General features: G+C 33.4%; 1 protein-coding gene across 8 annotated transcripts in view; it reads right to left on the bottom strand.

Moving 5' to 3' along the window:
- Positions 1-4,565: 4,565 nt before the first annotated feature.
- Positions 4,566-14,800, bottom strand: part of LOC106884368 (uncharacterized) — a 282,032-nt gene continuing 271,797 nt past the window's right edge. For 5 of the 8 annotated variants that reach the window (XM_089353296.1, XM_089353312.1, XM_089353300.1 and 2 more), the window contains 3 exons: positions 12,039-12,206; positions 7,472-9,387; positions 4,566-5,363 (listed from right to left, as the gene is read on the bottom strand). In XM_089353296.1, coding sequence (XP_089209422.1) covers positions 5,253-5,363; positions 7,472-9,387; positions 12,039-12,206 — 2,195 coding nt within the window. In that variant the 3' untranslated portion in view covers positions 4,566-5,252. The remainder of the gene's footprint in view (positions 5,364-7,471; positions 9,388-12,038; positions 12,207-14,800) is intronic. The other 3 variants (XR_016242143.1, XR_016242144.1, XR_016242145.1) reach the window with 1 other exon arrangement.

Here is a 14,800-nt window from a genome sequence, read left to right as displayed (position 1 = left end):
AGAAAAATGAAAGGACAAACTTGAAAATGTGATTGAATAAATCATGTGAAATAATCTGACAGAGGTGTTATACTATTTTACAAAAACAATCCTGCTGACATTTTAGAACAGCATGTCTGAAAGTTTAGAAACCTCAACAAAATATGTATATTCAATAAGGGAATTTTTCTCATGATGGTTTCCATGAAATGTAGAATTAATGGTCTTGGTTATTCAGTTAATATTTCTGTTTTAATGCAAAATTTATATATTTGCTAAGTTTTAAAATACCTGTTGAATATGAGAAGCCTCTATGCTTGTGGTTCTCAAACAACGTACTGCAGAATACTAGTGTGTTGCAAAAGGTATTTAGGTAACTCTTGGAAAATATATAATTCCTGATTTTGTTATAAACAATCTATATATATAAAAATGAGAATGTGTGTCTGTCTGTCTGTATGTGTGAATCCCTAAAACTCGAGAACTACGCAACCAATTTCATTCAAATTTTACACATGCCTTACTTAGGGTTCCAGTTGTGTTTTAGTCAAAAAATTTTTTTAACTTCTTGCAGAGTTCAAGCACACGGCAACATAATATCTCTTCCACTATTTAAGTATTACTTGTCAAAAGTGAAACAAAAACACTCATGTCAAATACTTTCACTTTAAAAATGAAACTATTCCACTAACTGAAACAATCACATTTCGATACTGTAATGACAGATACTTTCACAGAAAGAGAAAGAGAGAGACAGAGATGTATATGTATACATATACATGTATATGTACACCATTTCGATACTGTAATGATAGATACTTTCAGAGAGAGAGAGAAAGATGTATATGTAAACATATAGATGTATATGTACACCGTTTCGATACTGTAATGACAGATACTTTCAGAGAGAGAGATGTATATGTATACATATAGATGTGTATGTACACGTATATGTATAGATATATATATATAGAGAGAGAGAGATGTATATGTATACATATAGATGTATATGTATACATATAGATGTATATGTACACGTATATGTATAGATATATATATAGATAGATATAGATCTATATGCATACATGTAGATGTATATATATATATATATATATATAGAGATGTACATGTAATATGTACACATATATACATGCATACAGATATCTATACATATATACACCCATCACATACACATGCACACAAACACACACATTAGTCATTTGTTTTCTTATCCAAAACTACGTCAAAAGTACTGAATGCATCTTTATGAAATTCGGAAATTATATTCTTTGCATAACGGACATAACTCCCATGAAAATTCATATATTTTTGATGTTGATGAAATTTTAATCCGAACATAACAGATGAGCATTATTTGTAATTCAACGGTACAACAGTGTAAGACTACCCTTTCAGATATACTTACATTGTGATTTCTGCAATGTGGTGCATAAATTGTCAAGTAAATGAGACGCATCTTTGCCTCCACTGATTCACTTGCAAAGTGTTGAGTAAAATTATTTCGTTGCAGACCTCCGGCCATTTTGTTCTGTTGTTAATTCTGTAGATGACCTCAAACACAAAGTCTTTCCCAACTTTAAACAAAACTACCAAAATCACAATTGGCTATGTGAAAGAGCAATATTAGCTCCAAAAAACGTAGCTGTTACAAAAATTAATCAACACCTGATGCATTCTCTTCCCGGCAATCTTCAAACTTACAAGTCTGTTGATACAGTTCCAGATACAAATGAAGTGGTGAACTATCCTCCTGAATTTCTCAATTCGTTGGAGCCTCCAGGACTACCTCCCCACATATTATCACTTAAAGTTGGAACGCCTGTTATGCTGCTCCGCAATCTGGAACCACCAAAACTTTGCAATGGAACACGACTCGTGATAAAGATCACAACAGCAAGAAAGTATGTACATGATCACCTTTTACGAAACTTCATTGACTTTCATATATTTATATTGATATACATATATATATACGTGTGTTTGGGTGTGTGTGTGTATATACATCTCTATATATAAAGATGATGCGTAGTCTAGACGGCGTTTTTAGATTTCATTATTCTCTTTAACCCGGGCAACGCCGGGTATTTCTGCTAGTTATTAATAAAAACCAGGTAAGAAGTAATTGTCTATATATTAAAAAAAAGATTTTAAACTTTCTATATGAAGTGCACCATCAATTTTTTACTTACCATAGCTGTATGGTTGGGAATTATGTGATCTTGGGTTCGTTCTTGCTGCAGAGCACCTTGGGCAAATGAACATTAAGTGATGATGATGATAAATATGCTGTGCATATGTTTCACCTGTTAATAATAGCAGCCAGATTAAACCCTACTATCTTAAAATAATAAAAGGAGGACACATTACACAATGTAAGGCTGGAACATCTGTGATTGGGGGTCTGTTTTTTTCTGAGATGACCTGAGGCTAAACGACATGGATTGTGGCCATGCTGGGGCATCACCTTGATGAGCTTAGTCAAATAAATTGATTCTCAGTACTTATCCTGTCAGTCACTTTTTGTTGAACTGCTAAATTATGGAGACGTAAACAAACCAGCATTGGCTGTTAAGCAGTGATGGGGTACAAACACACATACACACAATCTATTTGATGGACTTCTTTCACTTAACCATCTATCAAATCCATTCACAAGTCTTTGGTTGGCCCAAGGCTATAGTAGAAGACACCCAAGGTGCCATGCAGTGGGACTGAATCCGGAATCATGTGGTTGGGAAGCAACCTGTTAAACATTTATAAATATTTTTGTGTGGTTAATAAGTTTGTCCTCCAACTACATGGTTTCAGGTTCAGTCCTGCTGTATGGTACCTTGGGCAAGCATCTCCTACTAGAGCCTTGGGTCAACCAAAGCTTTGGTAGTAAATTTGGTAGATGGAAAGTGAAAGAAGCCTGTTGTATATTATATGTATGGTGGGGGTGTATGTATATCTTGTATTTTTTACTAGTTTTATTCATTGGACCAGTTGTGCTGGGGCATCGCCTTGAAGGGTCTGGTCAAACAATTTGACCCCACTGCTCATATTGTTTTGACCTTATTCTTTTGGTCTCTTGCTGAACCACTAAGTTACAGGGATGTAAACAAATTAATACTGATGGGGGACAAACACAAAAATGCACACATAGATAGATAAGTTGTTGAACAAAGCTTTGGTCACAAAGCTTTGGTCAGTGCAGTGCTATAGTAGAAGACACTTGCCCAGGTGCCAAGCAGTGGAATTGAACTTGGAACCATGTAGTTGGGAAGCAAACTTCTTATCACACAACCACATCTGTGTGTGTGTCTGTGTCTCCTTGTTTTGACATCTTCCAATCTTTTATGTCTGGTCATGTGGGAATATTACCTTGTTTGGAAACGGGTGAGTGTTGGCAACAGGAAGAAAATGTAGCAGAAGAAAATTTGCTTTAATGTATTCTATCTGATCTAAGCAATCATGCAAAAGCAAACATTAAAATGGTTGTTGTTGTTGGCACTCCGTCGCTTACGATGTTGAGGGTTCCTGTTGATCCAATCAAAGGAACAGCCTGCTTGTGAAATTAACGTGCAAGTGGCTGAGCACATGTCAGTGACACGTGTACCCTTAACGTAGTTCTTGGGGATATTCAGCGTGACACAGTGTGACAAGGCTGACCTTTTGAATTACAGGCACAACAGAAACAGGAAGTAAGAATGAGAGAAAGTGGGGGCGAAAGAGTACAGCAGGGTTCGCCACAATCCCCTGCCGGAGCCTCGTGGAGCTTTAGGTGTTTTCGCTCAATAAACACTCAACGCCCAGTCTGGGAATCGAAACCGTGATCCTATGACCACGAGTCCGCTGCCCTAACCACTGGGCCATTGCACCTCCACATTAAAATAATAGTAATGGGAATAAAGACTAAAACATTTTTTGTGTTTTTTTTATTGTTTTTTTCTTTAAATCATTTATTTGAAAGATCTTAAAAGTGGAGGTTAAACTGAGAGTAATTGATGGATGGAATATTTTTTTGTTATGAAGAAATGAAAGTTCATGGTCATGCTGAGATCCAGATTAAATGAAAGTGATTATAATCTCTTTCATGTTTTCTATTTACAGCATCTATATTTCCCATAGAAAAAAAAACAAAAACATTTCAAACTAGAGTAATATATGCTCAGCTATATATAACTTATACCGTTGTCTTCTCATTTTCTCAAAATCTAGATTATCAAAAACCTATCTTCCCAGTTCATTGTGGTTTTACACATCATAATATTGCTTTTCTCATGATAATAGTTTTATTTCTATCCAGCAATAAAGCAGTCTTAGTAGAATTATTACTACTACTGTAATTTCAGTTTGATAATTTAAACAACTGGAGTCTTCTTTGTGGTTCTAATCACCAATGCAGAACAAATCTCTAATAATTTTATACAATTTGTAAAAAAATAGATTTAACCAATAAAAAGACAAGTATGTTTTTTTTTTGTTTCGTTATACCTCCACTTATAAAAATGGCTTTAATGTTTGATTAACTCAACTGAATTATTAATCAATTAATGGACAAATTGAGTTTGCAGGGGTGTTGATTTTATTTTGGAAGAACCCAATAGAGGTACTAATCATGTTGTAGCTAACATTCATTTGAGCATAATTACTAACATTCGATATTGGAATAATTCTAGGGTGGCTTATAATGTTTCTCTAATGTACATATTTTCATAAAACTTTCATTTGAAAGTTTGATATTATTATATGTACATAACACCATTGAACTGAATCATGTAACACCACTAAAACTATTACCAATTGTTTGTTTATTTTTCACAATGGCCATAGGTCATCATGATTATTAGTGTAAATATCTGATTACTACATAACCATGGTATAATTTTCCATGGACATTCATCAGGTTTTAGAAAATAGATTTTACTGATATTATAATTAGTAACCAATTAAAATACCATTTAAAAATTAGTTTGCACAATTAAACTTTTAGTTTGTATTGAGTTGGTATTAACAAAACATCTGGGAAAGATCTATACTATGAGTGGTTTAACTAACGGTGGTTTAACACATTTCTCTTGTATCATATTGAAACCTACTATTCATTTGTAACAATACAAGAGAGCATTTTCCCACCACTATCTTTTGGTCACTATGACTTCAGGCTGCTGGTATCAAAACCATTTGTTGAAGTGTACAGCTGTGAGATTTTGCTCAGTACCTATGACACACCATCAGATAGAGTTTGAAATTAAACCAGTTGTGTTGATTTACAGCTTGGTCATTTGTGTTACTTCAATTTCCAATACAGCAGGTCCGTCTTCGGTGTTTGGTAATGATGTTTCACTGGACTGTGTTGTGGAATGAGTAAACCCAACTTCCTGTAAACAATATAAAATGTAGGTTAGCATGTACTTATAACTTAATAATTCAATATGTCTAGATGCATGTTACACAAACATATACTTGCCGCTACTAAAATTTATGTTAGTGTCTATATTTGTAACGTGTGCTATAATGGAACCCCACCCAAACCTATTAATCCTTAGTTTGTGGTCTCCCGAGCAAAAAAACTATTGTTGACAATGGATGGATCTCTGTGGTTTGATGATAAGGATTCTGTTGTTTGGTCAACTGAATTACATATTCGTGAATTATCTTGCTAAATATGTCACTTGTGAGTTGCAACACATTATTCCTGTAGTTTTTTAAAAATAAATATTGAAATCAACTAAATATGCAGGAAATACTTCTTCGTTAGTCAAGTAGTGCAGAAATAAGTACACAGATTGTTGACTAGTTTTATTAACATCTTGACAAAATGATTTGATGTAGAGACATTTAAGGAAGGAGTGGACTTAAGAACTAACAAAATTTAACAATATTGCCAAAATATGGGCAATGGTGATTATCAAGACAATAACATAGTAAATGTATTGTAATATTTTTGTTTGTACATTATGTCCTGTGTTCAAATCCCTTATCTGTTGTTCTCCTTGAGTGGATAAAGTAAGTACCAATGGTATATTAGTATTTATTCACTTAATTAACCTTACCCTACACATTTTGAGAAAAGAACCAAGAATTACCAAAGTTTTAGCTGTAGTAGAAGCTAATTCAATCACTTGAGGGCAGTGGTTTAGCAGAATATGTAAGGAGTCATACAAAATGTCTTGTATTTCTTTCAGCTCTACATTCTCACTTCAAATACAATCAAAATCAATTTTGCCTTTCATTCATTCAGGGCCAATGAAATAAAGTATCAGTTAAGTGTTGGGGTTGATGCTATGTACGATCCCTGCTTCCCTCAAAACTGCTGGCCTGGAGCCTAATTTAGAAACAATAGTTAAGTGAGCCATCCAAATTTTCTATGTGGTTGAGAAGTTCACATTTAATCACATGGTTCTGGGTTTGTTTCTACTGACAAGCACCTTGAGAAAATGTCTCCTGCTTTGTGTGTAGAATTTGGTGGATGGAAGCTCTGTGTGTGTGTGTGATGTTGCACCCTTTAAATTAAAAGGTAATGGCCCAGAAGAGTTTCTGAGACCATAGCATGATGAAACCACTTTAGTAAGTTTACATTATCATTAAAGTAATCAAACTTTTACTTGTTTGGCTAATTGCAAATAATTCTAATTTTCATTGGAAGACTAACTGATAACCTGAAATATGAATTTCTGCTTCATTCATTTGCTAAATCATTGAATATTTTAATTAAGTATTTAAAAGTTTGCTTTATACAACAGAAGCAGTATTAGATTAAAATAGCTATCTGTCTCTCATATTTAATGTAAATATATTTGGGAAAGGCAAATTAACTGTAGTATTCATCCAGAGATAATATTTCTGATGGATGTACTGTGTTTAAAAATACAAACATATCAATAGCAAACAAAAATCAACCAGCAGCAATTTTTTAAACATTTAGAATTTAAAAGAAACAAATTGTTCAAAACAGACCTACACACGAAAATTAATTTCCAATATGAAATAAATTCTAATGACTGGACAAAGTTTAAAACAGAACAGAACTAACCCTTTTACTGCAAAAATCAGTTGTGTATACTGAAAATTCCATTACTCTTACCAACAAAAAGAAATTTTATATACCAGTCTATATCTTCTTGAGGAATGTCATGTTTGAAGCTATTTCCCATTGAGATGTGTCAAGTTCATTGAAGCAACGTGACTTGCAGAAAATATCAATTCTATTTTTAGGTAGATATTTAACATCATTACTGGAAAAACATTGAAAACATATCTGACCATGGGGAAATATTACCTTGCTTTGAGACGGGAGAGGTTAGCGACAAGAAGGGTATCCAATTGTAGAAAATCTGCCTTAAATTCCATCTGATTCATGCAAGCATGGAAAAGTGGACATTAAAAATGGTTATGGGGATGATGATGATGATAAGGAGGAGGCAGAGGAGGAAAAAAAAAGATAATAGTATGCAAAATATATGTGATGTAAAGATAAATCACTTACATCTGAAGGATATGTTTTGGTATGATTGCCAATCTGTTCTTGGTTTAATTCTTCAAGATCTGGTTCCTTGTCACACATACTGACATTGTGCTTTGGTGAATTTTGAAATAACACGACCGAATGATGTTCAGGTGAGTTTTTCATTGATACACTTGCATTATGCTCAGGTGAGTTTTTCATCGATGCACTTGCATTATGTTCAGGTGAGTTTTTCATCGATGCACTTGCATTATGTTCAGGTGAGTTTTTCATCGATACACTTGCATTATGCTCAGGTGAATTTTTCATCGATACACTTGCATTATGCTCAGGTGAATTTTTCATCGATACACTTGCATTATGCTCAGGTGAATTTTTCATTGATACACTTGCATTATGCTCAGGTGAATTTTTCATTGATACACTTGCATTATGCTCAGGTGAATTTTTCATTGATACACTTGCGTTATGCTCAGGTGAATTTTTCATTGATACACTTGCGTTATGCTCAGGTGAGTTTTTCATTGATACACTAGCATTATGTTCAGGTGAGTTTTTCACTGACACCCTTCCATTATGTTCAGGTGAGTTTTTACTAAATACATTTGTGTTATGTTCAGGTGAATTCTTAATCAAGACATATGTATTGCTCTCTGGTGATTTCTTAACTAACACATTTGTAGGATTTTTTGATGAATTCTTAATCAAAATACATTGATTGTTCTCAGGAGAATTTTTCACCAGCATGCTTGTAGTCTTCATCAGTGAACTGTCAGGATTGTCAGGTGACCTCATTACCAAAATATTTGCATTGCTTCCAGATAAACTCTTAATTTTTAGACCTGTATTACCGTTGGATAAATTTTCACCCAACAAATTAGTATTGTCAGGTGAGCTTTTAGTAAGTGCATCTATATTGCTTTCATTTGAATTTTTGTGTTCAAATAAATTTTTTCCTCGAAGTCCATCTGAAGATGCTTTACCTAATGTAGGCTTGATTTTATCTTTGCTTGACTTACTTACTTTCTCCAAACTTTGTGGAACAGGAACTGCTTTCCTTTTAATACTTGATTTCAGGGCTTTATTTGGTATCTTGTATAGCTTGTCTGGGATATTTTCTTCTTTCTGTAACATTCGTTCATCTGCACATTTCTGAGGATCGCTATCAATTTTGACATTCAGTTTGTCTTTTTTTAACAATGTAACTTTCTTTAATTCAACATTTTCAACATTCTTTGCTCCGGTTGGACTCACAGGAGAACTTGCTACCCTTGTATCTTTTCTGTATTCTTTTTGCCGAACAATTTGATCATTTTTTTCCACTAAAATATTTGGTTCAAGTTTAGGAAATGAATAGTCTTGTTGTGGAAGGGATTGACTGTCTTCTGTATTTTTTATTCTGTCCAATTTGACTGAGTTGATAAAATTGTCTATATCAGGAGCTGCTTTTTGGTTCAGTTTATTTTTGTCTGCTGAATTCATTACTTCAGGATACTTTTCAAATTGTACTTCACATATGCCATTGGTAGCTTCGTAAGTACGTAAGGACCCCTCATTTTCTGCATAATCAAGTGCAAGTTCTTTACTGAATCTACATTTTGGCATTTTATTTTCTAATGTCTTACTTTTACGCAGTTCTTCTCGGCTGTCAGCCATTTTAACTTTTTCCATTGATCCTCGGTAATCACTAACACTATGTTCACTATGCAAGCTTGTTCTGTCCAAACTTATGGTGCTGCTTTGACTAAATATGCTATTGTGACTCATCCTGACATTTTGCCAGGAAGCACCATTTGCATTATTTAAATCAGCATTTCTTGAATCTGTCTGAGTTGCAACATCATGCATCTGTACTTTGATCTGATTCCTTGGTACAATAATTATTTCATCATCAGAGTGCTCATAAAGTAATGGACGAGTTAATCTCTCTGTGGAACCTATAACAGAAAATTAGCATGAAATCTTCTCTTTATTATTTTAATACATCCATACATACATAGGCTGGTTAGCTCTGGCAGAGACAAAATTGATCCCCAAATGCAGAACCATTCACATGGCAAAAATCTACTGGCCAATTTCATGCCAGAACTTAATGTATAAGATGCTTAAACCTCTTCCTCCTGGACCATTGTGAAACCAATGACATCATCACAGCAGAACAAGCAGCTGGGAAGAAGGGTGTCTGGGTATGTGCTGAGCAATTGTTAATCAACAAAACTGTGATGTCAGAGGTGCAAGAACATAGGAGGAACCTAATTTCATTGTGGCTAGACTGCAAGAAAGCTTTTGACTCTGTTCCCCACTCATGGATATTACAAACTCTTCAACTTGCTAAAGTTCCACTGAGAATAGTCAAAGCCATAGCTAACCTGACTTCATCATGGGCCACCATCTTGAAATTAAACACAAAGTATATTGTAACTAGGACAATCTGTAACAAAATCCCTCGGAAGGATAATCCCGAGGACAAAGAAATAAGAACCCACAATATGTCAGAAGCCACAGCCACTCATAAAAAGGAGTACTGGTGGAATGTACCAGGGAAGACCTCAATAAAATGTAAGCACAACAGTCCTGATATAATGATTTGGGATAGAGAAGAGAAACTACACAGTTGTGGAAATTAGCTGCCCAGTGGATGTGAAAAAGAGAACACCTATGCTGAACTATTGAGAAATCTGCAGTTACGCTATCCAGATTACAAGTTCAGATTTGTACCTGTAATTATTGGGGCCCTGGGATATGTAACACACTGCCTAAATAACAATTTTTTTAGAAATTAGGCTTCTCAAAACCAGAAAGGAGAAAGCTAATTCAAAGACTACAGATCCAATCCATCACTGGAACTGTAAAAATCTGTAAAACTTTCTGGAAGTTTATCATTTAAATATATATGAGCATGGCTAAATATGCAAGTATATGCATGAGAATAAATACATAAAGCAAAACATACAAATCTGCACATATGCATATATACATATATACATACATACATACTTACATACATACATACATATATATATATATATATATATATATATATATATATATATATATATATATATATATATATATATACATACATACAAAAATACATTGTTGTTGATGTTGAAATTCCAATGGATCTAGGTTAGAGACCGGCTCTTTCTGTATTGGCACGAAATCTTGAAATAAGACTAAATAACGACATACATACATGCATGCATTCATGCATGCATGCATTCATGCATGCATGCATGCATACATACATACATACATACATACATGCATACATATATGTATATATAATGTTGTGTCTTGGGAGGGTCATTACACCAATAATAACAAACACATTAACTAGTTCAATATTACTTCTTTATTGTTATTCAATTGTTAAATACCTAACCAACTAACTAATTGATTCTTTGTTTAACTTGCAGGTTATACAACTGATTGATTGTTTGTTTAATGTGTTGGTTAAACAATCAATCAGTTGTTTGTCAAAGTTCTTCCGTAATTATTTGCTATCTCATCAATAATATACCCTCTCTCTTTAAGGTCTGCAAGAATCTTGCAAACCAAATGCAAAAACGATATATCTGTATCAAAGTTGATGATGTAATTTTGCATAGATTATGAAACAACTGTAACCTTTACAGGCATATTAAAACTCTTTGGCTTTCCATGAAGCTAGCCCTGAATGAGGACTTTCACTGCTACTCATACAAGAGATGCAAGGGACAAATTCTGACAGCTAATGCCAAGGAGAACTACTTGACAAAGGCAAAGAAGCTCCTGAATAAGATGAAGCATCTTGTTGAGCTGAGGATGATCTGGTTCTTCTTAGATGAAAAGACCTTCTGCCAGAACCAGTTGCACAACACTTAGAACAACAGATGGCTTGCCTACAATCCATGTGATGGTCTATATATCATGAAAACCAAGTTCCCCCAAACTGTGATGGTCTTTGGGTGTATCTGTAGTGAGAGTGATGTCATGCCACCCCACATCTTTGAACCAGGCCTTGGGCTCAATTAAGATGGCTATGTGAAGCTGTTGGAGACTGTAGTCAAAATTTGGCTGCAAAAAGTTACTATTAGAAAGCTATATGTGAGGCAGCAGGATTCAGCACTTTGTCATACCTTCCAGAAAGAGTCAGAAGTGGAAATTTTCTCTGATTTCACCAACCCCAATTTCTGGTCCCCTCTCCACCATGGATTGTCATCCCATGGATTACTTTGCATGCATTGCAGTTGAGAAAGACACCAACTGCTTTGCTTGCAACACTAAGGCTGAGCTGGTGGCTAAGATCGAGGACATAGTGCTCCAGCATGGCCACTGTCCAATGAATGAAATCAGTAAAAGATACAAATAAAAGATAATAGTGACTTAACTGAAAATATATTTAAACAGGATTAGAAACATGGCATGCAGTCTGCAGAATAAATAAGTGGAATGAATATCAAAGTCATTATGATAGCACTACAGACTTTGATTTGTACCTTTGATTTGATTTTAAACTGAATGTGCTTGTACTTTTTATAAGAAATTTGACAGATTCTTATATTTTAATAATTAACAAAAAAATTGCATATGCATTAATACTTACCAGCAGAAGAATTGCATTGAGGATTGCTGTATGCATGGTTTAGTATTGCTCTTTGGCGCATATCTAATTGCTTGCGATTACGAGCTAATTTTGGTGACAAGGATATCAAACTTGTTGTTTCAGACAAACTTGGGACCCGAATACCAGAGGTAGTGAATTCAACATGATCTAAACATATTTAAAATAAATCTATTAGACATTGGTGTAAAAATTTATTAGATAATTCTTTATTAGAAAATTCATGCCCAAACATAATATCATAGTATCAACAATGTAATTAGGAAATAATGAAAGATGATATAAAATCAGAAGAAATCTGTTAATTTGTGAGAAAACATTTTAGACATATATGGATAAATTTCAAGTTATTTAATGGATAAATCTGCTTTTATATGTGTATAGAACTCCACATATTTTTTAGAAGCTGAAATAATCTTGAATGAAACTATAGATGACCTAAATTTCTTTCAATGTAAACATTTTCTTTCTACTGGCACACACAACGTGATGTCTTTAATCAGAATTATAACAACTATAAATGCATGTTAAAAATACTATATATAACTTTCGGGCTGTAAAATTGAAATGTAGATATAATTTGCTCTGAGTAAGAGCTTTATATAGATTCTTATTTAGGACTAATTGCTAGTGCATAAATTAGTCATTAACTACTAAGTTAAACTTAATGGAAGTAGTTTTAGCGAGTTTTTTACTCTGTCATTGATCATAGCTACTGGATTGTAGTCAAGCTGCAGTACGATTATCGAAGGTTTTAGTTGGTCATTTAGGTTCCAATACTCTATCCAGAGACGGATGGCATTCAATCATTATCTGACATTCTCTCTGTTTTTTCTATTGCTACAACAATGGTATCTGTTTCTTAGAGATGGCTGGACTCAAACCTCCTCAATTCAAGCCTACTTGTCTTTCCTTTGTCTTTCTCATCTCACCTCTGACCTACTCATCTCTCCATTGTCTTACTCGTTTCTTCACCTCTCATTTTCCTTGTTGCATCCACTCCTCCAGCCTTACACTAATCATTATAGCAAGTTCTTCCCACCTAGAACATTGACCCTCTGGAATCTTCTCTCTGCTCATGTGTTTCCTACAGGTGTTGGCCTGCAATATGCTAAACAGAACATTAATGGCATCAAGCTCACTGGTCTTGGAGGATCTACAAAGCTCATGGTTGCTTCCAGACTGAGTAAGTAAAAACAAAATGCCTAGTTGCTATATTACAGCAAAACCATCATTGTAGACTGTAATATAACAGACTAATAATAAAGTCGAGTATCTATGCTACCTTATGAACCTGATCCCAAATTGGATAAGATGGATACATTTCATAAAAAGCAAAAATAGTTTTCAAAGTGCAGACTATTATAATCAACCAAACTTAATTATTTTCTTAATTAAATTCTTATAGGACATCAGTTATGTCACATTTATAAATTTCTAGTTTTTTGCAAGTTCTCTGTTTTTACCACTCAGATAATAAATTAAATATATTTATAATCAAGTGTCTAATTATTTGAGTTAATCTGTGTGTGTACATATCTAACTTGATATAAAAAAAATGCAACTAAAAACAGACTTGAATGAGGATGTTTTTGCTTTGATTTTACAAATTATTTATTTTCTTAGATATTTTATTAGTATAATTATACTATCAAATGTATTAATAACTAAATATATTGTCATATTTTCATTAAAATTCTTTCAATTGCACATAAAGAAATCATATATTTATGTCAGAATACAATTATCTAATATTTTTATTTTTACACTCACCACTAATGTTAATTAAATAACAGCTGAAAACAAACTTTTACAAACATCTTTGTGACTCAGGTTTATAATTATTTGTGCATTTACAGAAACAAAGCTAACATGCAAAAAAAAAAATTAAAAATTAAAATTAAGCTGAAGTGAAATAAGTTTGTGCCCAGTAGAAAAATCAAGATTAATTCAGTGAAAAAGATTTAAGTGAGTCAATTATAATTTGTAGAGAATATTGTTTTAAAAAACTAATAAAAGGTTATAAATTCCACAGATGATTTAAATTCAGAAACATGACAAAAGAAAATGAATACATCAAAAAAACTTCAGACCAGTGCTCTACTGCCTCAGTCATTTCTACTGTTTCTTTGTAGAGAATATTAAATATAAACTGAACTGTTGTTCTGGGGTCTATTTTTGAAAGTTAAGTAATTTCATGTCATAAACACAACACTCATGCATACTTATGCATATATACAAACACCACAATCACAAAACCCATACATATATAGCATGTCACTCATACAGAGTTGCCAAAAATTTTAATACATTATAAATTTGCAAGAAAGAAATTTGGTATATGATACTAGTAGATTAAGTAAATTTTCATATGATTTACTTGTTTTGATGTATGATAAAAGATTGTTCCCAATTCAAGGGAAGTTAGCATTATGAAAGTTTAGGAATATAGGATATGAGAGGTGTGTTTATAAGATATGTTTTAAATACAGAAATATAAATGGAAAAGCATAAAGTATTTTTTCAATTTCTGTATTGTGAAATGCAACAGATTGCTGGGTCAACAGAAATGTAGAGTCATAGAGGCAAAGAGTAGAAGTCAATTATTATGGCATAAACACAACTCAGAGAGGATCAACACAGCTATGTTAGATTAAAATTTTGAAACATGGAATATTGGACTGATGAATGGTTCAAAGACAGGGGTTGATGCATTAAGGTGTCAACTAGAGGATGTTGGGTTG

The sequence above is a fragment of the Octopus bimaculoides genome, chromosome 1 (genome assembly GCF_046866305.1).
Source record: "Octopus bimaculoides isolate indiv1 chromosome 1, ASM4686630v1, whole genome shotgun sequence".
NCBI lineage: Eukaryota > Metazoa > Mollusca > Cephalopoda > Octopoda > Octopodidae > Octopus > Octopus bimaculoides.
The sequence above is the reverse complement of the archived record's forward strand: the minus strand, read 5'-3'. Positions and strand labels throughout refer to the sequence as shown.